Genomic DNA, 25,258 nt, shown 5'->3' on the forward strand with positions numbered 1-25,258 from the left:
CTTTATGTTCAGCAAAGGAGTTCTTCCAAAAAGGATTTTTAATTGGAAGGCCTGATAATAGATGCCTCGATGGAAGGGTTGCACACAAGAATATTTCTTTCTCAGCCACTCTCAGACGGTATTGACTTTTCAAATACAAAGACATTAATGTAGATAACGGCCATTTTGAATGTTCATTAGTCATTGGTAATCTCAGGACACGGGTTATATATTAAGACTGGTGTTCGCGGCTAGTCATTAAAGGAGAAATAAAAGAGAAAATAAATCCAACCGTGAAGCTTGAATGTCTGCGATTAATCTTGTTGGCTACCAGTGTCTGCCTGCTTAATAGTTTTATTTAGTCATTTATGCCGACTCCCTGATAAACCATTTATTCTCAATAATGTCTTCCTTCATTCTCAAACTGCTGACTTCACAACAAACCATTGCCAATAATGTTTATTTATCTGTACCCACCAAGCAAACACATATATTATTAGATAGAGAAGTGTTTAATAAAAGATTTAGAGTTGTATTTGTAAAAAAAAAAAAAGGCCGTTTAAAGCTACAATCCATAGGTTGTGCGTCCGTTGTATCCCTCTCCTGATGCAGCGATGTAATTGCAACGATGCCTATATGCCTATATGCCATGAACAATCTATAGCATCCGATCCAATCCTTCTGAAACAGCTCACAGTATAGTGGTGCATAACATAACATCATGCGTTGTGAGACAGCGGGGTGATAAGCAATGATTGAGATGTTCCATACATGGGAGAAGATCACATGAATCAGGAACGCAGTCTTGCCTCCAGAAGTGGGTCTGACAGCTGATCGTCTGCACCTCTGGGCGTCGATAAGGGTCCTGAGAACTAAAGCTATAAAGCCAGGATTTAGGAGGTATATAGCACTGGTAGTACTGTCAAAATGCATCTGTTTTTTTACGGGGCAGATTTAGCAACAAGTTCACAACACAACACATTGTGAGCTTGAGGATCGGCTAGTTTCGGGAAAGACATTTGGTGTAGGCCTAGTAGAGGGAAACGATGAGGGCACCGGCCCCCGGGTACAGAGCCCTAGACTCCAGTCAACTATATTGGGTTTAAGTGATTAAGGCATTTCTGTCAGCAACCTCCTTGTACCTGACCTGACAAGAGATTGACCGGTGTGAATCACTGATGTCTATTGTCTATACACTCAGAGCTCAACTCCCTGATTAATTACGTGATACTGGGGATCCGTGGTTTTCACTGGCATACACACAAGGGGAAATACTTCAAGCAACAGAAAGCATAGTTCCTTCAAATGTATTTTGCTGATGCACATAGGCCTACTTATCTTTTCAATGCCTTTAATGTTTTGTGGCGTGACATGGAGCAGGGTTGCGAGCACATCCAGTATATACACTAAACACATGAAATTAGCGTAATTCGCAGATGTTAGGTCCCTCAAAGTTGAATGTGAATGGTCTTCTTCCGTCTCACATTAGCAGTAATGTGGCTGTATATTTAGTAATGAGGGTTTAGAGAGTGTTCTCACCAGCCACCCGGGGGACTCTTCCAGAAGGTCATGACTGAAACCCAGGACCCTATTGCATATTCTCACCGAAGCACAAGTCATAGCACCTGACGACATGGATTCTGCAGGGAATTTCGTTCTGTCACAATAAATCAGAAGCAGACGGGATGCGGTATAATCATGGCGGGGTCCCGTTTCACTCACCCCTCAGACGAGTGGTTCAGCAAAATCTGTACACAGCGTGGCGGGAGTGCACCGGGGCTGGACTGCACCCCACAACCGTGCATACATTTCCGCCATGCATGCGAACAGTGTTTGATGGTTGACTTGAGAGGGATTTTAAGCCATGGGAGGTCATGTACAAAGTCCATTTATATTGCATGTCCTATATTGTACGCAAAGATGTAGACCTACTGTACATTCAGAGCCAATAGCACTCCAAACTCTCAAACACCTTGTTTTGGACTAAATGGGATGCATTCAAGCCATGGGGAAGTGCCTGTTTTTGTTTCTCAGTGTGTAGTTTCAGTGTAGACAAATGACTGATGTAATTTGACAGCTTGGAAAGGAATTAATCACAGGTTATGAGTAGCATAACAAAATTCTTCAAAGTGAAATTAAATTGAGATGTATGAAGTCTCAGGAGGGGATGGGGACCTATTCGTAGACAGTCTACTTCCCTCGCAAATGATCATCACCAAATTCATACCAATTACCCAAATATCACCTTGCCCTTTCCTTTCAAACGCTGTTCAATCTCTGTCTGGAGTATTTGCTTTCACATTGTGTTACAAACACAGTTTTGGCAGGTCCTTGTCTTTTGATGGGGCCATGAAAGGCTTGGTTTGATGGATGATAACTTGGGGCATCGTTCTTTGTTGTGGAAAGTGATGAGTGAGTGCGTGTGAGACGTGAGGGGAAAGACACGGCGTGAATGGAAGATGTCATACATGTCTTGCGCTGACACCAAGGCCCCTAGCCTGGGCTTTGATCTCTATCAGTGAAGCAAAGCAAAGCAAAGCAAAGCAAACACAAAGTAGCAGATTGAGTCTGATAGGCATGTATGCCTTTTGCACCAGAAGATTTCACAAACCACGCCCCTATTGTTTTCATTGGCTACAATGTCCTCCATTTGGCTGGATGGAATTGAAATTTGAGGCCATGGTACAGTACCGTACTTACATTAGGTACAGTATATTAGGTTGCAAGCTACAGTATCTTGCCCACTAACATTTGCCAACTCAGACAGGCATGCTCAGCTCAAGACTGTCGGCTACTTGTGGCGGGCATTCGCTCGCCTATCTGCTTGCTCAGTGCAAAAGACCTACAAGCATCAGAATGTTGTTCCCCAAAACGCCCCTTTGTGATTGGATTGGATTTTGTTCTTCCTCATACTATGGTATACGTATAGCAGCGAGTAGCTCAGCACTTTAAAATCCGGAGTTAATTTTACTCTGTACAAACTGTACACTCTCTGAATGAAATGTATACAGAGGGTTTTACTGTGTGCCTGTAGCCCAGGAGCCTAATATACTGGCCAACAGGGCTATACTGTGTGCCTGTAGCCCAGGAGCCTAATATATTGGCCAATAGGGGAATTCCATTTAGTATGAGTGGCAGATGTTGGGCTTCCCATGTGGGAGACTTGGGTTCAAATCCAGGTAGAGACACTGGGGGCTCTTCCAGATGGCCCAGTGGGGCAGAGGTCAATGAACTGTGAACGTAGCACAGTAGCCCTGCCTGAATCTCATAATATCGCTTGGATTCTTTTGCCGGTATCATGGGTTAGAATCCATGTGATTACACAATAATAAGAATATTCAGCTCCTGTGACTATATCGTCAAGTTGAGGCCAATGACGGATGAATTGCATTTGTTGGTAGCCTAGCGGGCCAGCGTCGTATACAGACAACATCATATAAAGGCCACCTGATCATTCCGACATAACGATTTATAGAGGTCCGCAAAATGGAAGAGTCGTTGCTATGCAAGTGGTGCACACCTAGCTCAGAAATATACCTTTTATGTGCGTAAAAGCGTGATTTATTGAGGGAGGTGACAGATCATGTCATTGGCTTCTGATTTGCTTCGGCAAATATGGCATGCTCTAAAAGCAGCCAGTCATGTGTGCGTAGGCCTCGGGCTCCCCGCTGACCCCACAACATCTGTTGAGGCACTTACCACTTCATATATTAGCTGTGAGACGAGGGCAGGTGTTTTCAGCTGGTGCCAGAGAACATCAAAAACAGATTGTGTTCCAGTTCGTACTGTTGAATTTAAAACGAGTCTCCGACAGCCATTTCTCACATGAAACACAAATTAGTTATAGCATGAAGGGGGCTGGTGGAGTTATTTTATTTATTTTCTTTCATTTGATTTTCATTAGCCTGCTTCAGTTTTTGTCTTGATGATTCAGCAGAAATATATTGGGGCAGTATGTGGAATGTAGAGATAGTTTATTGAAAGAATATTACAATTAAAAACAGTTTATTGGAAAGGATTGTATGCTACGACAGATCTTCTAATGACTTACTACATTAGAGCGACTATCGTATGTGTGTGTGACTGTGTGTGTGTGTGTGCGTGTGCGTGCGTGCGCCAGACTTGACATGATGTTATGTTGTTTTCTCCTTCTTTGCATGAAAGATTACGAAGAAGAGACAAGGTTTATTTGTCTGTTGAAAACACAGGTGTTTTGTGCTAGCCTTCTTATGGACTATAGATTAGCTTGCTTGTTTACGGTTGCAGCTCCTATTATGTTATGTAATGAAGAGCAAAAATGGCATTATCTACAAGCTCACAACAATAATGTATATTGTATTTGACCCTGGTTGTCCGTGTGAGAGTTTGACTGTGAACAAAATAAGTTGAGAATAGATGGCCGGATTCTTGTGAAAACTGGAATAATAAGAAATCTTGGTTGAAAAAAGTCAAAGGTCAAGGTCCCAGTAAAACCCCAACATGGAACGGAAGGGCAGATTTTCTTTAATTTGGTGGTAGTTAAATACTAGGCTTCACCGAAGAGATGATTACGTTTGTGCTGACAATGGTCAAGGTAGGGTGACATAATAACTGTTATGGCCTGTGACCAAGTGAATAAGTCACATAACTACATGGCCTCAGATGCGCTGACAGCGATTTGATTCAGCCGACCATTTGCTGCATGTCACTCCACTACTCTCCTTCTCTCTCACTGCGTTCCCTGTCTCTCTCAACTGTCTCCGTTGAGACAGTTGAGTTCAAGGTCACAAATTCACAATCAAGGTCAAGATCAAAATGACATAATTGTCATATCAAGAATGGAGGGATCTAGAATAAGATATGTTGAACCCCAGGTGCATTTCTAATTAATATAATTCATATTTACAAGGCATTTTATACCCCCAAACTGTACTCACTGTAACTCACTCTTACAGTTTTAGTTCATACGGTATGTGGCCATTGGCCAAGCAACTAATTGAGAACTTTTGGTTCAAATAGATGTGATGTGTACGTAATAATGACTAGGTTTGGCAAAGTTAGCAGGCTTGTACGTTATAAATGTACCTCTTAAGCTCACAGCGTATTGCAACACGTTGTGAGCCATTTTGGGGGGGAAAGCGTAAGAACGTAAGAAAACTGTGAAAAGGTTTGACCATTTTCAGCATAATGCAGGTCAGGATTTCTATTTGTCTTCCTTTTGAATTAAATTCGATATGAAAATTATAGCGTGGCTGTATTATTATAAACTGGAGTTTATTTGTCACGCAAGGGTTGGACATCAAGTCCATAAGCCAGGAATGTATCCCTCAACATACCAGAGGTCCGTGAACAAAAGGAATAATCTGACCACAGCTACAAAAGACAAAGGAGAAGTAATGTTAGGTATGCACAAAACCCAAAGCTGAAAACTTTGGACATTGAGAAGTGAGGACATTTTTGGAGGTTGAACTTCTACAGAAAAGCAGGATGTGGACAGATTTTACAGATTTTATAGGATGCCATCTTGAACCTATTTTTTTAGTCATTGGTGGCATAACAACTTTGAACCTGGCATCCCTGTTTTTCACTAAGGCAAAGAATTTTAAAACATTTCAACAATTTAAAAAATATTTTTAATAATGTGAGAAAGCAGAAATGGTAATGCTAAAATAACAGATCTACAAGCTCACAATGCACCCTGATGCGAATTGCTGTGAGCCTGCAGATCTGCAATTTCTTTGCAATTATTTTAATAGGATAGGCTGGCAGACCATGATTGTATAGTATAGGAAACAAAGTCAATAAGTTGGAGCTTGTGCTCACCTGTGGGGGTGGATTGACTCAGGATGAAGCCATATTGGAACTAGCACTTAAATCATATTAAACGCCTAGGATACCTCAAATTGACCCCTGTCAATTCGGCAGTGTATATTCTTTTCTTCTTTTTTTTGTAACTTTTGTGTGTCTCTTTCTCCCATGCGAGCGCAGCTTTGTGTTATACACAGTAATCTTAAGCCATCTGGTTTTCATTTCCTGTGAGGTTCATGATGGTAGGAGAGTTAAATAAAAAAAGGGAGCCTCGTTTGAACTAGGGGGGTTAATGTAGTCAGGATGGGATCTGTCACTCAGACTATTGCATGTTGATGACTAAGAGCAGTTACGCCTGTAAGCAGTGCATGATTTATGGACGCCGAGTGAACTCTCGCAGGCAAAAGCCAACTCAGAGTTCAGAGCGGCAACTGGGCCCGCTATTTTTTTTTTTCCCCCCTTCTTTTTTTTGGCGAGAGCTCGCCTGCGTTTTCTTTCCATTCATGCCAAAGCATTTCGCACGGCAATTAGCTCCGTCCTCATTTAGTCTGCAGTCCCAAAGGGTTAGGAAAGACATTCATCATCCTCCGGGCTTCAAACTATGTGGCTCAGTCTCAGGTAGTCCTTTTTTTGTGTGGTTTTGGCAGGCAGGGACCAGCTTACTTTACTTAACTACTTCACCAAATGAGCAGGAGTCAGGAGATACAGTATGGGCTTTAAGGTTTGGCCTATACGCCATCTATCCATCTGTCATGACTGTGCTTTTCTTTTTTTTTCTCTGCAGGTGTGAAGGCAAAAGGGAAATGTCATTTTGCATGGCTCATTTGTCATATGGTAACAGCATATAGGTGGGAGTGAATAGAGCGCTGACAACATTGGCCCCTTGCAGTTTCCCGGGGTCAACTGCGTGTCTGCGTCAGTCCTGAACCTTGCAATGTACACGGTGAAATCCTCTGTGTTCATTTAACTCTGGGAGTGTACACAAATGGAACCAAATGGACCTGTGAGGGTCTCTGCCTGGATTACAGACAAGGAGCCATTTGGTTCCATTAACACACTCTGAGTTAAATTAAGAAGGCTTTTACTGTGTACTGTATAGGCTGGGCACTGCTTTATTGTGTGTGTGTGTGTGTGTGTGTGTGTGTGTGTGTGTGTGTGTGTGTCTGTGTGTGTGTGTGTGTGTGTGTTGGGGGGTGCAGCACTGTTAATGAGGAGTTTGTGTACAGGGGAAAAAACTGGAGGTTGGGTTCATTTCTTGTGATCATTAATGATGTTGAATTTATGAAAAGCACAATTTTTACGAGTCTTTTAATAGTGGACTTGACATTTAGCGCATGCTTTTACTGATACATATGTAAGGCACATATAAACCTTGTTAGAGGCACGTTAAGGAACTACTCATGTTGTTTATGTTGATCGAGCCCTTTAGTTATACTCAAACATGAGTGTTGGCTCCACTGGAAGTATTTATGTGGCTTTCCAAGTGCCTTTGAGGCATCGTAAATACGCATATTTTTGCAGGTTGTACGGTAAACATATGGTGGATATATTTTTATGTTCTTAACTATGCCATCTACAAAGGCAGGCGGATAAGCAATCGAGCTAACAGTATTCTGGGTCCTTCTGTTTGCAGACAGATCTGCGGAGACCCATTATTTTTGCAAAAAACTTGCCAAATGATCTTTAATATCCATCAATCATGCTGAGCCAATATATTACTGTGTCTGTCAGTAGCATATCCATATCAATCAGAATTAAGGAATTAGATTAAGCTCTTTGTTTTGTCTTTGTTTTTCCTTTGCTTTTTCTTCCCCCCCTTGCAGTCTTTAAGTGGAGTCACACTGTAGTGCGGGGGCCCAGGGGTTACCGGGAGTATCAGAGGGGACTAATTGTCAAGGTTACGTCTCGGGAGGATGATTGATGCGGGGCCAGGCTGTTTTTGTCAGCCTGTCAGGTGGCTGGAATGTTTAATGTCCTCATTATTGGTTGCTCTGTTGTGTATATTTCTCTGTCAGCGGCGCTGAACCATCTGAACTGCCAGAGCACTTCAAAGGCCTGCGGGTCATCCGTCTTCCTCCTGACGCCCTGAATGTTCAGCCTCAGCTGAGTGCTGGTGATTTGTTATGACTTGAGAGCCAGCTGACAGACAGGTCTCCTATGAAAGAAAAAAACCCCACACAGAGCCATTTCCCTTTTGTCGCGCCGGTGAAAGCATCGCTGCTCCTGTAATGGGGGGGACAACTGTCACAGTAGGCTGGCACCTGACAATTGTGTCATCTCTCTAATTTGCAGTCTGGGTGACTTGAAATGCTTTTTCTTATTCTTTCTCCTTTTTTTTTGCCTGAGTGTAGATTTTGGCACTGGTGTCATAGACACACACACAGGCCACCATCTGTTGTGGAATGCCCAAAGAGAGAGAGAGAGAGGGGGGTCTTTATTATAGCACTGAGGGACGCATCACTATTTTGATATTCATGGTTATTCCAGGGCCCTGTACGCGATGTGATGGTACTAAGCAGAGAGCACCATGGGGCAGTAATAGTCATCGTCACTGTGCCAGGCAAGGAGAGAGGGTTGGGTGAGGTTTGACACTATAGAAATGAGAGGGAGAGAAATGAAATCCGAATCTCAATTCTTCTCCCAGAGACCTCTCGACAAGATTGATTGTTTTCTGCTGATCTAATTTTGGATCGTGAGAAAATAGTCCATTCGTCTTGAAGAAAAACGATGTGCCACATGGGCGCAGATGGAAATTTTTTTGAAAGCTGAAAAAGATTAAAGAGAAGTTCTGCTCCTCAGACCTAATCACGAGCCGTAGATTACTCTGTCGATTTTACCAGATGGCAGGCTTGATTCTGCGTATATTAATGAACAGCAGTCTGTTATATTTGACTTAGGTAAGTGAAATGTCCATCACCTGTAATGGTCTGCCAGCTGGCAGTATGCATGTTGTAGCACTTTGGGTCCGAGCAGCATTTCTCATTTTCTACATTATTGCAGGAAGGTTTTTGTTCCCTGCGATTTTCCATCATTGTCACTACTGGCCTGGTAGATATTTTTCGGCCAGGAAGGAAAGTCACCAAGTTGTGTCCACAGCTAATTTCCTCTCATAGGTCAAGGCTGTAATTCTGACACTAAAACTGTCACGTTGGGGGCGAAGCACACAAGTTCGATGGTAACGTGATTAAGTTACCCTCTTGACATGACTGCAAACATGGCAATATGTTAACAAACCTAATTATAGGAAAAAGGTGATAGTGTATGGGGTTATTTCAGAATAGAGCTTATGGCTTCCATCTCCAGTTTGGTTTATTGTCGGTTAGTGTATAGGGTCACATTGTTTCTGGGTTTTGTGCCACTCTTCATAACAGTATAAAAGTATCTTTCTTGTGTCTAAGACTGCATCAGTGCCTGTGTTTCTTCCACATGGATAGCCTGTAAAGTAGCTAAAGTAGTTCTGACTCGTATGCTAAAGAAGCTGATTGTCTTTGTCTCAGATAAAAACAGACTGAAGGAGCTGCTGAAAGCTTTGAGAGGAAAAGAACACATGCTTGCCAGTCCTGGTACCAAGAAACTCCCTACATGAATATGCCAAGCCTAATTTTAAACCAACAGCAGGGAGAACTTTTGGCTGTTCTTTCCAACCAGAGAGCACGAACAGCTACGGAGCACAATGCCAGTGTGTCATACATTTAAATACTGTTAAATTAGAGGCTGTTTACTGTTCTTGGAGACCATTCATCTTACTCAACTTTGGTCTGCTTCTTGCGAATTTGTCAGTAAGAGCTTCCACATGCCAAGTATGTGCAGGGGGAAAAAAGTGTGGGTTATCAGAGGAGGTTTTCATAGTGCGTCTTTGCTCAGCCTGTAGTTAATTAGCCACCTCTACACAATAAGGCCATAAGTCATTAATCACCCAGCCCCTACCAGTAGTCAGCTCGCTGTGAGCAAGACGTTTGGAGACAAAAAGTTTGCTCCCCTATGACGGACTTCAAAATGGCCCCTGTCAGTGGTGTGTAAATTATAGGGCACGTTGAGTGCTGACAGACAAGGGCCCACTGTTCGAATCTCTGTTGCTCTTTCCTTAGCTTTCCGTGTTGACAGACTTTCTTCAAGGGAAAATTCCCCCACTCTCCATTTCCCACTCTCTCAAGAAGACACACTGTACCTGCTTGTTTGTAAGTGCATCGGCTACACGTATTCACAATGCTATGCAGTACACATTCATGCATGCGTGTGTGTGCGCGCGCGCACACACACACACACACACACACACACACACACACACACACGCAGTGTTGACAGAGTAAACTGCTTATTTCTATAACCCTGTGTACTCACTACTCAGTCCTCACGTTGTGGAATAAAATGATAAGCTCACTGTGATTAAGAGACCACACTTGTTTCAGGATAATTTGTCAGGGTTTTAGAGAGTACAGTAGTATACCAAACCCCAAATCCTCCTGCCAGGCCTAAGCATAGTATCACTTAACCTCTACTTTAAATTCAACAGAAGAAACACGTGTTTCAAAAGGTCATGCAGTGGCTCAGAACCGAGAGATGTAAAAAGCAGCTTTAAGTTTGTACTCGTACGGTTTACTTTGCTTGTCAGAGAGGGAGGAAATGATGGAGCGACGATAAATACGGGGCTTGTTTGGAGAAGCAAAGCCATTCTCCTGCAAAAATAAACGGCATTTTCTCTGGATGATGGAAGACACGCTTCGCAGTTGATTGAACATGCAAAAGGTCATGATGTGTTTTCCTTCGGCTCCGTAAACAGCGATCAGACTGACTGGCTGGCTTAGAGTCACATAAGCATTGTGGAGCGTTTATTCAAATCCACCAGAAGTTTATGTAACAACTCGGAATCTCTTGATTGGATCGTTAATATATCTGACAAAATTGCGTTAAATCCATTATAAGACTATAACATGTAGAACAACTTGTATACGGTTCTGGAAACATATGTGACACGTGTTGTTCAGAATGTATGAGCACGTCATCGTGGAAGTGCACATGGCCATTTGTGTGCTGAACATCTCTGTGGCCATTTTAAGGCGTCCAGGGTTTTAAAGAATAGCGTCAGGGTTCAGCTCAGTGATGTCCGGTGTCTTCAACAATAGCACCTCCCAGACAGTGAGTGTGCAACACATGTTGTGCAGCTGTGCACAAGTGATGGGCATGCCACAGCACACACGTACACACACACACACGCACGCACAGGCGCTCATACGCACGCACACGCACGTGCACGAAAGCGAGTGTGTGCACACACACACACACGCACGCACGTGCGCACACACACAGCATTCTTAATGTCAACGTTTGTCCGTGACCGTTCATGCTGCACTGATCTGCTCCTTTGGTTTGAAAGGCCAGAAATCTTCCTCATGCTGAAGTTCAAAGCGGAACAGGTGGCAGTCCTGTCGATTCAGCGTGGAGTCACAAAGCAGTCCAATCTCTCATGCTCCTCCAGTATTTTACATTTGAGCATGTGGAAAAGAGATCTGTTACCTCCTGCGAGATTGATGGGCTATAAACAATATAATATATTGCGTTGTGATGTCATTGAGTCCACTGGCTGAAGCAATGCACTATAAGCAGAATGGTATACACATGCAGTCCATGTCCACAATTGGCATGAATTCATAGATTAACTCATATATTTGATTGTGTTGGGGGGTTCTCCAAATATAGCTTAACATAATGGGCTAATAATCTGTTATTACACAAGTCTATACCATGTATAGCCTACTGAAACAAACCCATATATGAATACCTCATAACCTATAATTATAAAGTGATACAAGCCCTATTAAAAATAATAGTTGTATAAGGTGTATGAAATAATGTGCTATGGGGTGTTATACCATGTTTATTCACTCACATCTCACGAATGTGCAGTTTGTATTAAAATCAATAAATCAATAAATCAAAGCATCAAGCTGACTTCATGGCTAGTTGCAGTGGTGAAATGTGAGATTATTATGACTAGTTAGTTATGTAGGGCTAATCTACAGGAAAGGGGGATACATTTTATGAAAATGACATTAATGATCTTGATTTTATCGATTTATCATGAATGTGTAATTGATTTAGTTTTGTTTAAGGGGATAATTAAATTGCTGGGCATTGCATTATTTCATGGTTTTTGCTTTGCAGCATCATTACCGCAATCACAAAAGCTGTGGAAATGTCCCACATTGTGTGTCATCTTCAATCATTATTTAGCATGCATACCATTTATATCAGTTGCCCATTTTGTCTTTGTTGATAATCCATGAGATCATGGTTGACAGAATTAAACACACTTTGATTAGACCTTGATATGGGCTAATAGGTCTACATCTTCGCTGCATGTGCACTATGCAGGCCCTTACACACACACACACACACACACACACACACACACACACACACACACACACACACACATTGCAGCTCTATTGCAGGAGTCCAGCTATAGGCCTATTCAACACAAATAGCCCCTTCTAAAATATTTAGTTATTGTAGCTATTATTCCCTTAATAAAATCAGTTGTTTTATGACTGTTAGCTCAATTTAGCTATATAGGCTATTTAGCCTCAATGGGCGTTTTTTGTAGAAATATTAGTGCATTATAGTAGCATATAGTCTATAGCCCACATGTTTACATTGTCTATGTGCATGAATAATAACAATACAATTAATATAATCCGACATCACTTATAGTTATTTGCTGCCTATAGGCCTATACCTTACTGCATGTCAGCGTGACCTTGCAGAGATTAGGTCTAATTTAATCATCACAAACGTGTTAATAGCACAGTGGAACAAACGCATCCAAAAATACAATAATTAGAGGAAAATGGGAATAGGGCTATAGGCTAGCCTATAGGCTATTTCTCACTTACAAAGAGTTGTTTTCATAAGCCGATTTTTTTTGCATATGACGAGGCTATTATTAATGGTTGTATATAGGCCTAATAATATATAGGCTAACCTATCACATACAGTATAGGGCCTATTATGTTCTAATGACTCAGGCATGTTGGATATCATATTTTACACTTCTAGCCCATATAAAAAGTAAAATGTTATCAGCCTATATATATGAACAGCGCAAATAACTTTATATGAAATGCATTGTTCTTGTCCTGCATATGGCGTGCACGGCAATGCAATGTATTTATTTTGGAAGATGCAGTTGTCATCATTGGCCTGTTTATTTTCCATATAGACTTTATAGACAACCCACCTAAAACCTGTAGTTGGCGCAGCATTTTGCTCTTAATTTAAAACTGGTGTGAAACTTTAGCATTCTGATATAGCCTAATAGGACTACTGACCCATAAACATCTGAAAGGGAAAAACAAACAAGGCCTTTAAATCACAGTGGTGGCAGGCACACACAACTCATTATACCTCATCCATATAAAATGATGCACATCGAGGCCTTTGCAAATTATATTAGAATTATTTTTTATTATTGTCACGCTTGGAGCTATCGCAAATAAATACATTGAGCCCACATTGGATCCCGCCCTGCATGAATGTAGTACAATATAAAACTCATTAGGCCTAAATCTCCTTTTTTATAAACGTTCGTATAATTAATTCATTTGTCTTTTTTTTCTTTTCTTTTTTTTACTGCTACTGATATCCAAGCGCCGATGCTGTGGTGAGTCTCTGTCCATACAGGGCATAGGGAGAATAGTATGCCCCCGTGGCAGGGGGCACGGGCACCGGCGCCCCGGTGGGCAAGGGGCTCTTTGAGTACGGGTGATAGCGGCCGCTCAGTCCGCTCAGCGGGTGGTGCTGAGACCGGAGGGCCTGCAGCGCGCCGCCGGGGCTCCCAGGGCCTCCGTTGGGCGGCATGCCGTGCATGTGGCACGCCATGGCGGCCGCCGCGGCGGCGTTGGCCAGCGACGACGAGCCCGGGTAGCCCGAGATCAACTTCTCCGTCCCGGCGAACGCCGTGTGAGTCCGTAGGTGACCGAGGAGCTCCTCGGAGGAGGAAAAGCGCTTGTCGCAGGGTCCGTTCGCCGACACCCAGTTGCAAATGTGCGGCAGCGGGTCGTTCGGCAGCATGAAGCCGTACGGATAGAGCGGGTGCCCGCCGAAAGACGACGGGTGCACGCCGTGCAGGCCGGGGTGCGTCTGGTACATCATGTATCCAGATTTTAAAGCGTTGGCGGCCGCGTCGTGCGATGCGCAGTTGGCTGCGCTGGCCGCGTTGGACAGGTGACTGGCGCAGTGGTAGCTCAGACAGTACGGGTCTCGACACAGGCTGGCGGACATTAGGGTCGGTGGCGACCCCGCCAGGGGACTCGATCCGGCCTTGCTGCATGCAAGTGAACTGGCGAACTGATGTGCACTCAAAAGCTGGCTGCTCGATTTGGCGTGGTCTGCTAAAGTCATTCCCGCCGGGGAGAGAAAGTGTTGGTGGTAACCGGCGTATGCACCTGCCAGGCTGCCCGGGTAGGACATGCCATGAGCAGGGGGTAAGGGGAAAACCGTGTGGCCGGGTTTATAGGGGGACACGGGCGCCACCAGCCCGGACCCCAGCACGGAGGATGAGGACGAGGTCACAGATATCGAGTCTGATGTGAGCGTCTTGCCCCCAGATGTGTTGTTCTCCCCATGGCTCGCGTCGGAGTTAATCCCATTTATCCTATGGCTGCCATTGCTCTCCGTAGTACTGTTTTTATTGCTGTCAGACTCCTTCTTGTCCTCCTTGTCCCCCTTGCCCTCTGACGGCAGCGGGGACACAGAGGTACACGAGCTGGGGCTGCCTGTCCTTGGAGTGAACGGCTGGCAGGTGGCGCTAGGCACTCGGAAACTAGTTTTATCTCCACTGCTGCTGGAGGAGTCCTTGTTCTTCTCTGACGATGATGATGATGATTTGGAGTAGGGTTTGAAGCTCGATTTGTCTTCGGCTCCGATATCACTCATCTTCAGGGGTCCGGATTTCGTCTCCTTGTCACTAGATCCATTTGAGGTTACAGATGACAGCTTGGAGGAGGACGGCGGGTCTGGTTTGCCGATCTGAGAGCACGTCTGAGCCAAAAGAGCCAGTGGACTTTTCTTGGCATCCAGCTGTTAAAATATAAAACGCCACATAATATTAGTAATAGTATAACATGTATATAGGCCCATTGATTGAAGCACTCTGCTCGTTGTGTTTTAGTTGTATATAGCCATACCTCGTATATGGCCTAATTGTATATGAATTATTGGGAAATCCACAATTTGTTTTTCGCGTTAATACGCACGGGGTTTTAACGCATTGCGCATAAACTTGTCTCACGTTGAAATGCGAAAACAGCACTACTAGGCTATTGACTGTCCTATAGAACAAATGCCAGGCATTAAAGTAGCCTACATTTTGCATGTATAGGACATTTTAAACTGATACGGTACAGTCGTCTATACAAATGTGTCCGATGTTGTCACTCTAGTCAGGTCAGGCACATTTTAGAAGCGCTTCCTTACCTCGATGGGACTGATAGGTGTTGACGGAAGGGGTTGAAGGTACTCCGGGTGTAAGATGTGTCCTGACCGTGCCGTGAGCATTTTCAAAACCTTGATCGGAAGACGATTAGCTTGCCGTGAAGGGTCCGAGGGAGAAACGGAGTGAACGAATAGCTTGTTGATTTTCGCGTCCCTCTTCTCTCCAGTGGAAGATCCACCGCTCCTCTCCCACACTCGAGTCGCAGCGCTATTTGTCAGTACAGAAGAGACGGGCGATGTGATCATGACCCAATTCTCATTGAGCTTGTAGAAAAAGACATGCGATCAGTAAATTATTATTAAAAAAAAAAAAAAAAAAAAGACCCAGAAGAGTCAAACAGCATCCCACAGAATATAAAGCCCTCGTTTCCTTCTTATTATCACGCAGTGGAAGCAAATGTATAAGCTTTGGTTAAATAATCCTGGGGTGTCAGCAATAACAACATCCGCACATATCGCTGTAGCAGCTGCGACCGTAGCGTGGCTTCATCCTCTGTCAGTGTCGCTGTGCACTGTGGCAGTGGGTCCGAGCGCGTCCTCGCTAATACGTCGGCTCACAGTGTCGCTGTGCTGTGGCAGGAGAGAGAGAGAGAGAGAGAGAGAGAGAGAGAGAGAGAGAGAAACACTCCCTTTCCCTTCAGCAGCATCTGAATTAGTCCGACTCCCGAGATTAAAGCCTTTGCCGCCTTCCAATCAAATGAGACCCCGAGGTGATTGGAGGGTCAAGGGAATGTGACGTGCCCCCCCCCCCCCCCCTCTCCTCCTTACATCAGACGTGCGTGTATTTCGCCCACTCCTATATAGCGCTTTAACTTAATATCTGTTTTTACGTGCGCGCTTATGCATATTTCGAGCCTTTACGCATGCGTGCTGCTGGTTTATTTATTATAGTTATATAGTTGCAGGGTGGCTTCGACACTCATTTAGAACATATACGACATTTTAATCCCACCATGAGTTATCCGAGAGAGTGACCAAATGGACCCTTAGGGCTTATAGGCTATATCAATATCATAGACATGCCTGGGATATATATGTTTTTGCCAAGACGTGTCCTTATAATGTGAGTAACTTATAACCTTTTTGATTCATTATATAGCCTATATAGGCCTACTATAGTAAACTCACTGTTTTGACACACCAAACACAAATAGCCTATACCGAAACCACTGATGGGGTCATTCAGGTTCTCACACCGGCTATCAGAGGCCTGTAATCGTGCATGTTCCACATTTTGAATAAGTTAGGGCCCGTTCCGTTCCCCTCTCAATCACACTCCCTGTCATCTGTCGGTTCTGTTTTGCGTGCCAGTTATCTGTCAGCTGTCAGGCTTCTCTCTCTCTCTCTCTCTCTCTCTCTCTCTCTCTGGCTGCAGTCAGATGGATTCGGGTCAGCTATACTGTAAGGGAAGCCTGCAGTGAAAACGGGAGGATTGATTGTGGTAGGAATGAAAATGGCTATACTGTATAGGCTATAGGCTATAGGGGGGGGGGGGGGGTCAATATCTTCCTCAAATGTCACAGAAATCAACTTTTTCGAGAAATGTCTCAAAACTGTCCTGTGTCCATTGCTGTCGTCAATCACCTCCTCTCTCACACAAACACAATCAAATACACCCACTTATCTTCTTACTCAATAGCCTATAAATGTCTTGCTGATCAGGCAAAAGTTAAACATATGCAACTGTTTTTTTGTTGTTGATTGATAACAGTGGTGCTGTTTTCGGCAACGGCTGTCAGGCAGTGACACAGTGTGTGAGTTATTAGGGCAGAGAAGGGCGGCCATAAATTTCTAAACGTCAGGCAAAAACTCCTTTATTGTCCACGTGATGGATGGCCCGTTGCACCAGACACCAAATACTCCGCATTATCCTTAAATGGGTGCACATTTTTTCGTTGCCATAATTCATTACGTTTAAACAGAAAGTTTAGAAATTTCAATAATTCACATGGTGACATGTTTATGGATCACCCATTCCATGCAAATATAATTATTTACAACATGCAAGTCCTCTTTACTATATAAATGACACATTTCACCATGTTAGTGTCCTGGCCTATAGTGCACGGCTGACTACAACTTACTTTGTCATTCTCATGCAGCCTAACTTATTTTGTAGGCTTTTCACACATTTGTAATGTGAATAGCCTATTAAATTTTTTAATTCTGCTTTAGATACAATTAATTTTGTTTTTTTGTTTTCACTTAATATGAATATCTCTGCTTTCTCTATACAAGCTGTCGCAATTGTAGATGCTATTTTCACTATAATGTTTGTGCGACACTCTTGTATGATGAAGTGGGGCATTAATAAAATAAAAAATAATCACACCCGTGTGAAGTGAGCTCTATATAGGAGGGGCTAGCCCCCCTCAAAAAAAAAAAAAAAAAAAAAAAGTATGGAAATATGGAGATAAGACTTTCTGTCCGATAGCAACAATATTGAGGAACATTGACTGTAAATAGCATTTGTCATTTGCAGTTCATTCATTACAAATGTAAAAAAGGCTGTGATCAAACTTACAATGGCAGATGCTGCATTTTACATGACCATACAGTGTATAAAGGATATAAATACACTCTCTACATGCAATTTTCAAATTCCAGCAAATTTCATTTGGAAATGCCTTGTCAATGTATATTTGTTTTTTCCTGAAGTCTTCCTCATGTCTTCTGAAGGTCTCTTTAGCGGTATAGGTCTAAATGTGGTCATTGTGGTGAAAGATCTACGGAAGGAATTTATAGTCAAGTGTTTCACCAATCCAACCTATATGTTGACCGGGTCCTGCATGGGTCTATACCCCTCCTTTTCCCCCTCAACACCAGAACTCTTGGCCAAGAATTGCAACGTGTTGTTGTGTTCACCTATTGACATTCCCATAATTGGTGTCCAGTTTTGTATAAGGGAAGCCCTAAACATGCTGCCACTGCATGCTGGGCTTCAAGAAATGGTCTGATGGCTAATGTGGAAATGTAAGTGTAGAGCAAATGGAATAATCTCCCCGCACCACCACTTGACATGAAAATTCACCTTGTGGCAGGCAGGCAGCACAGGGTGTGCCAGCTCAGCGGGGAGACAGCAGGCCAACTCGATCTGACAGGTGAAAAGGGGAGATGATGGTTAAAAGCTTCTATTGTTCCATATCTCTTTCGTGCACTTGTCAGGTCCCAGTATAGTGAGTATACTGTATATAGAGGCCTGCTAAAACCATGGAGTCTCCTCCTTGTCACATGAAAACACCTCGTATATCCAGACTACAGTGATTGTCCGTTTAATTGATTTGCTTGGCACTGAGGCTTGTCACATTAATAATTGTTAAACGTGACCCGTTGTGTCAGCCAGAGCGGTCTGCTTATCAGGAAATTAACAGCCCTAACTAACTATTGTGTATGGAGAGAATTGCATGTTCATCTGAGGTAAAAAAGAAAAAACCATAACATAACAAAACGTTTGCTTAATCATGACTGTGCTTTTATGATATAATTATGTGTCTGTGCGATGTGCGGCTGTGTAGAACAGGTTATTGCTGCTCTTGTTTATACTGACATTCTCAACATTGTTGTATGACTTCTTTATGATTAATTATTGAGATCATGTTTTACTTGGCAATACACACATGACTTTATATGAGTGCCATGTCACACCATGGTCACATGGTATGTGTTGGAATGTCTTAAAATGGTTTGTTCGTTGACGCCATAGACTAGAGGCCTGCAAGGAAACTGTATGATTGTATCATTTACACCCAACCCGAACCCATCCAACGTAAAACAGGATACTATGCTTTTACTAGTACATGGTGTGACTGTGAGTGAATAGGCTTCAGATTGTGCTCTCCGTGGCTTTACGAGTGCTTTTTTACCAGGGCACAGTTAGACATTAAGGCCCTCTGAAATATCTGTGACTGACTGTGACTGACTGACTGACTGACTGACTGACTGACTGACTGACTGACAGCTTGAAATTGCTCCAATAGCCTTGATAGCATGGTAAATGCACCTTGCATGTGGACTGTGTCTCTAAGTGGAGGAAATTAGACTCTGAGTTGAGCGATGCCTTTCAGCCAAACTGACAAGAAACCGGTGCTGCTTTCTTCATGCGCCCGGAGAGGAAAACAGCCCCACTGAAGCTGTCAGAGTAGAAGAGGTTCAGGGAATGTCAGGAAGTATTTCAGATATTGTGTTCTTAGGACAGGACATTTGAGATACTAAGTCATACCCCATTCCCCTTGGCTGCACCTATGGTATTTTTGCCTCTCTTCCAAATACTGTTTCATTGCGTCATTAAAAAAAAGAAAGACTTTAACTTCAAACTTGACATGAAATACTTCCACTATCTTGCCGGATGTCAGACTACAGAGTACAGCAGCATGACAAAGAAGAGTAATACCTGATTTATACTTTGTCGTATGACAGTGTCACATGCAGACAATAGCAGATCTGCAAGCACTCAATGCGTCGTGTATGCAACACGTCGTGAGCTTGTAGATCTCCTATTGTCAGCGTGGCGATCACAACACTTTTGTACGACGGAGTATAGATCAGGCGGTGGAAAAGTTGAGTTGCGGCCAAGATGGTGTCAGTGAAGGCTCTTTTGCACTTTGTCTCCTCAATTAGTTAAAGCTGCTAGGGAGTGTATGGAGATTATGCTGTCGTCCACTCTCCGCCAGGTGGGTGAGGATCTTGGCGTGATGTAGTCATGCTGCTGCGTGGAGTTAACTTCACCTTCTCTCCCTGTTAGCACCGGAACCAATGGCTATCACAGCTGCCACGATTCAACGTGACAGCTGCCATATTACTGCCCTCAGAACTTTGTGGAAACTTCACAAATCTGCTTTAAGACCCATCTCCTCGTCTAATAGCCTTAGGAAATAAGGAAATGGAATCAATTCCTCTTTTAATGACATCAAAGCATGGCATACGGTTTGAAGGCAGTCCTGTCCTTTTGATCCAGACCTGACTAGACTAGCTTTCCTGATATATTCTATTTTTGAGATATACTAGGCCAAACGCCTATGTCACCCTATGGAATGAGTACAAAGACATCATGTACACGGGCCCTTTTTGAACCGATTCTGCTAGCATAACGTATCAAAGCAATATTTAGCACATACCATATGCACGCACGTACTGTACGCATGGTTTTGCTGATCCTTCACACAGGTGTCATCTAGATTTAATTTATGGAGCTTAAGCCATGGGTGAAAATGTACACAGGTACCATGTTATGATGACACCGTGCAGGGCCTATGCAGGTCGGGATGAGCGCCTGTGATGGGCAGATTATTCAGGCTAAAGTAGCCCTAAAGAATGATCTTGTCACATTTCACAGTGAGGATTAGGGTTATGCATGAGGAGCGTTTCAGTCAGGAATTACTGTCACGTAGTAGTCTAGCTGGAGACAAGCATGCACGGCACGCTATTCGGGAAGACAGCCTTGGACACTTGCTGCCATACTTCTCTTCTTACTAATCACATACCTAGTAACTTGATGGTTGTTGTTGTTTTTGTCGGATTTGGCTCATGACGATGACACTGTGAAAAATGTTTGAAGCTTCTTACAATATGTGGGTATATTTTTATCCTATACCCAGCCTTTATTTCCCCTGGATGGCGGGTTGATGAAAGGACCAAGAGGGTGATAAGCTCGATTGGTCAGGTACCAGCAGAAAACCAATCAGCCTTTACGCTAAATACATACAGTATCAGCCCAAGGTCTGTATGTCAATCGACCAATCAGCGCAAGCTATAAAGTACCACTGCACAGTGAACTGTTACCAAAAGCAACTTCACTGCTGAATGAACTCACCATGACAAACATGTCTGAAATTCGTTTGCTGCATATGTTGTGGTAAAAGTCTCGGCTGAGGAGATACAAGTTTATCTTGGCGTGAAGGAACCAATACAGAGCAGAAAAAATGTGACCTGGCTGCGAGACTGCGACAGTTCACAGAATGGCTATGCAACGGTGAGGCAGTCGGCAGCACCTGCCATATCTTCAACCAAGTCTCTCTCCAGACTGTCGGACAGTCCTGGCAGCAGTGGTACCATTTGTTTACCAGGGCAGTTCCCTGTTGACAATAAGGCTCATTTGTCTTTCTGAATAAATAAGGCTACAGTATGGGTATATGGGATAAACAATCGCCCCCGCAATCATCGCTGCTGTCATTACTATACTTAGCGCAATGTTGATTGCCTGAGGTGATTAATCTGTATATATATATTTGACCATCTGATATTGTATTTGATAAAGCAGAGAATCGCTTATAATTTCCATACTGATGACAGAGAGCATACCTGCACCCCATTGGGGTTGCATTTTAAATGGCTGTTTTGTTATAGTAATGTATCCAGACAAGCCAATTAGGTATTCTGATTATGATGATGGAGGAAGTATACAGACAGAGAGACAGAGAGAGGGGGAACTAAAAGACGGAAGTGGAAGCGTCCTGACAGGAGTGACAAGTGAAATCAAAACCTCATACGACCTGCCAGCAGTGTCAGTTGTTATCCGCATCCGAGGCACATTATGGCTCCGCAATGCAGCTTGTAACCTACCCAACTGTCGGCTCACATTCATCACATTTCTGACTGTTTCTTTTAAGTCACAAGTGTTGGTGTTGAGGGGACTCTTAATTGACAACTGAGTGGCACAGACGTGGACCGCTGCCTTTATTTTGGTGCCAAGAAGTGTTGTGTTGTTTTTGATGAGCTATTATTGGCAGAAGCCAGTAGGAGATAGCGGTCTGCCTGTAAATGGGAACAGACAGAGGAGCTTGTCATTGTCTTCAGGCAAGTTCCAGCTGCTGCACTATACTGTAACTATGGAGAAGCCTGTTGAAGTGGTTTTGATAAGACTGCTAATCCTTTGAGGGGGGAATAGGTTTGATTTGGTGGCCATGTGATCTTCTCAGCTTGAATCATTCAGACATTTGTCATCCCTTTTTGAATAGCTTACAACAATTTGGCATAGATTCAGAGAGATTAATGATCTTTCAGGCAAATTAGATTTATTTTCCATAGGGAGATGGCGTGAGCTTTAATTCTTGTGATTCAGCACATTTGTTGCCTCCACTTTGCAGCAATAAATCTTATCATAGTTCTCGTCCAATTCCATCTCAAGGCTTGGCTGTTCCCTGTTGTGTTGAGAACAGGACACGTAAATAGGCTTTAGCTCAGTGTTAGGTTGTTTAACTTCATTTTTTGTGTGACTGGACTTTCAGAATTTGTTGCAAACGCCAGTCTAGATTGTCGGTCATATATCCAGCACATCTGGCATTCATGACAAAATATTCAGTCACTGTATCAATGGGCCATCTGTAACATGTAGCTGAACAGAAACGCGTCATAATCACAATGTTCCTTCATTACATTCACTCAGCTAGATTACTGTGTAATTAAATAAGCTCTCGAGGCAACAGGCTACTGTGCATTGATCACAGGCTGTGATTCCGTGAAACACACAACAATAGTGCATGTGATAGAAATGCAGTTTCCTTATTTTCAGTCAAACAAAGCTTCGGCGGCCCAACCCTTTATATATAGAATCAGAATGTCTGGCGTGGTGTTACTGGCTTTATGGGACCATTACCTCTTTTTATTGCGTATTCCCGGACTAATGGGTTTCTATACTCGCAGTGATTTAGTGCCTGTCAGCTTTGTTGCTGTCCATTAGAAAGGATGTTTGACACCAAGCCAGTGGCTGAAGTGCCCACTGTTCAACAAAAGAAAACAGGAAGTAAAGTCTCACACAGCATTACAGCATACAATGTCTCTTAAAACCTATACCCTGTTATAAGACGTATTCGCAGCCGCTCATTTTCCTGTCATTTATCCATTCATGCGCTGTCCTTTTCGCTTCATGGGTGGTTTAATATGTAATTTACACAAATATCATGGAATTCTCATGGGAATTATTGACAGAATTGACACATTTCCAATTACATGGAAAATGGAAGCCTGTAGAATCCATTAGCTAACGTTAACTCCCATAGCTTTAAGTCTGGAAAGTGGAAACGGCTCCAATAAGCTATGTTTTAACAGTCTCTTTATTATGGTGAGTAAATTGCATGTGGCCCAGCGAATAAAACACATAATTAAATATTATCCTCGTTACATTGTTTTGAAATTTTGTTTTATTATTTTCAGATTTTATTTTGTCATGTGTTTATGACATGGGTGTTGCCCAATTATCAAGGTGTGAATTACTGACACAAGTATTTGATTTGTGATGTTGGCATCGGGTGAGGAACATATAGTCATACCTGGCAAGCTCCATCTTTTAACACCTAAATTGGGATGGAATAATGCCCACCATTTATTCTAAATACAGTCTCTTACCCAGCACTATTTGTTTTATAATCGCATGAGTACGTAACGTTTTCCTTGATAATATAATGACTGTACTGCAATCAACATGTGAGTCCCATCAATAAGTCAACTCCTAGTAAACTTGGCGATCTAGTATGAAAATAAGAAGCACAATCTGTGCTCTTTTACAAAGCAAAATAAGCACATGAACACAAATAGGAAAAATGTTTAATTTAACTGGGATCGTAACTGGATCAGGGTACAAGAGGGCTACCTCAGACTTTTATCTAGGTTGACTCCTGTTTGACCTTGTGCACTGCATACAGCTGGATTAACTTTAAAGCCTGCTCAGTCACAGGCCAATGGCCTTACCGCAGGTAATCTGTATTGTGATTCTTCCATAAACCATACTTTATTAGCTCATACATGAGGATCATCTTCATGGAGTTAAGAGTGAGGTTAACTTTGCCCGACAATTTCAACTCCGTCTTAGTCTCTCAGGCCATAAAACCCTTCCACAATCTCAATTGAATGAGAGTCTGTAACTCCACCTCGCAAAAGTTGTGACAGGAACCTGCCATCTGTTCATAATTTCCGTTCACGGAAATATATTTAAATTTGTATTTTTTAATTCCCATTTCTGCTAAACAGTAAGCTAGATAGGCTTTGACTCATTTGATTTCCAGCAGGACTTATTTACGGGACAGCAAAGGCAAAAAAAAGGTGTTGGGGAGGCGGGACAGCCACTTTATTTTCTTCACATTTTCATAATTTGCGATGTACAGACTGGTTAGACAAAAGCAATTGAATATTGTGTGAGCCAGCTTCCTAAATGCAAAGACACTCACGATGAGCAATCAGACAGATTCAATAATGTGCCATTCACTCTTGTCTGTCTTTCCCTCTTTGACAGCTTCCATTAATTGTTACTTACCGGTAGCACTGTATCACAGCCACAAGCAGGGGTCATGCCTATTTTGTGCTCCGTCGAAAATAGCAGATCTATAAGCTCACAATGTGTCCCATCCGCAACACATTGTGAGGCTGTTTTTGGCACGCGATACTGGTTTATACGTACGATGAAGTATAAACATGGCTTCAGGCATGGTGATCCCTGAAGGAGAAGCCCCATCCTGCTTCACACAAAATCAATTCTGGCCTTTTGTGTTTGCAGATCCAGAGGGGGTGCAGTGCAGTGGGGAAACACATGTCTGACACCTCCTGACTTTTTCATGAGGCACTGTTTGAAGTTTTAAAGCCCTACAGAGGATTCTTGGGGCGATGATGACTATAAAGGTGTCTGTGTGTACATCTTGAAACTCACTGTCACCAATGAAGGCTGTTTTTTTTTTTTGTATTTGACACTGTGCTTTTGCACGTACAGGACATTTGTCGTCTGCATTCACCTAACTATTAGGAACAGTCGGCACTACTGTTCATACTGTATAATCGTCTTAGTGTAAGTTATTACAAATGCATAAACCACAAGATTTTGCAATGATCTTGAACATACCTGACAAAAAACGATATTCTAAAACAGTGGTTCTCAACCAGTGGTCTGGGGACCACCAGTGGTCCTTGAGGGGGTTCCAGGTGGTCCCCAGCTAAATTGTGGAGAGTTAGTAACATAATGCACCCGAATAGATCTTTAACTCTTGAGAGTACGTTCTCAAGAGTAAGTACTACTTAA

General features: G+C 42.9%; 1 protein-coding gene across 1 annotated transcript; it reads right to left on the bottom strand.

The window, feature by feature from the left end:
- Positions 1–13,210: 13,210 nt before the first annotated feature.
- LOC310874872 (zinc finger protein 503-like) lies at positions 13,211–15,859 on the bottom strand. Its single transcript, XM_083787789.1, has 2 exons — positions 15,241–15,859; positions 13,211–14,844 (listed from the first exon to the last, which is right to left on the bottom strand). Exons 1-2 carry the CDS (start codon positions 15,502–15,504, stop codon positions 13,399–13,401), a joined length of 1,710 nt encoding a protein of 569 aa, XP_083643915.1. The 5' UTR covers positions 15,505–15,859; the 3' UTR covers positions 13,211–13,398.
- Positions 15,860–25,258: the final 9,399 nt, after the last annotated feature.

Source organism: Protomyctophum parallelum (genome assembly GCF_964188405.1).
Source record: "Protomyctophum parallelum genome assembly, chromosome: 17".
Classification (NCBI taxonomy): Eukaryota; Metazoa; Chordata; class Actinopteri; order Myctophiformes; family Myctophidae; genus Protomyctophum; species Protomyctophum parallelum.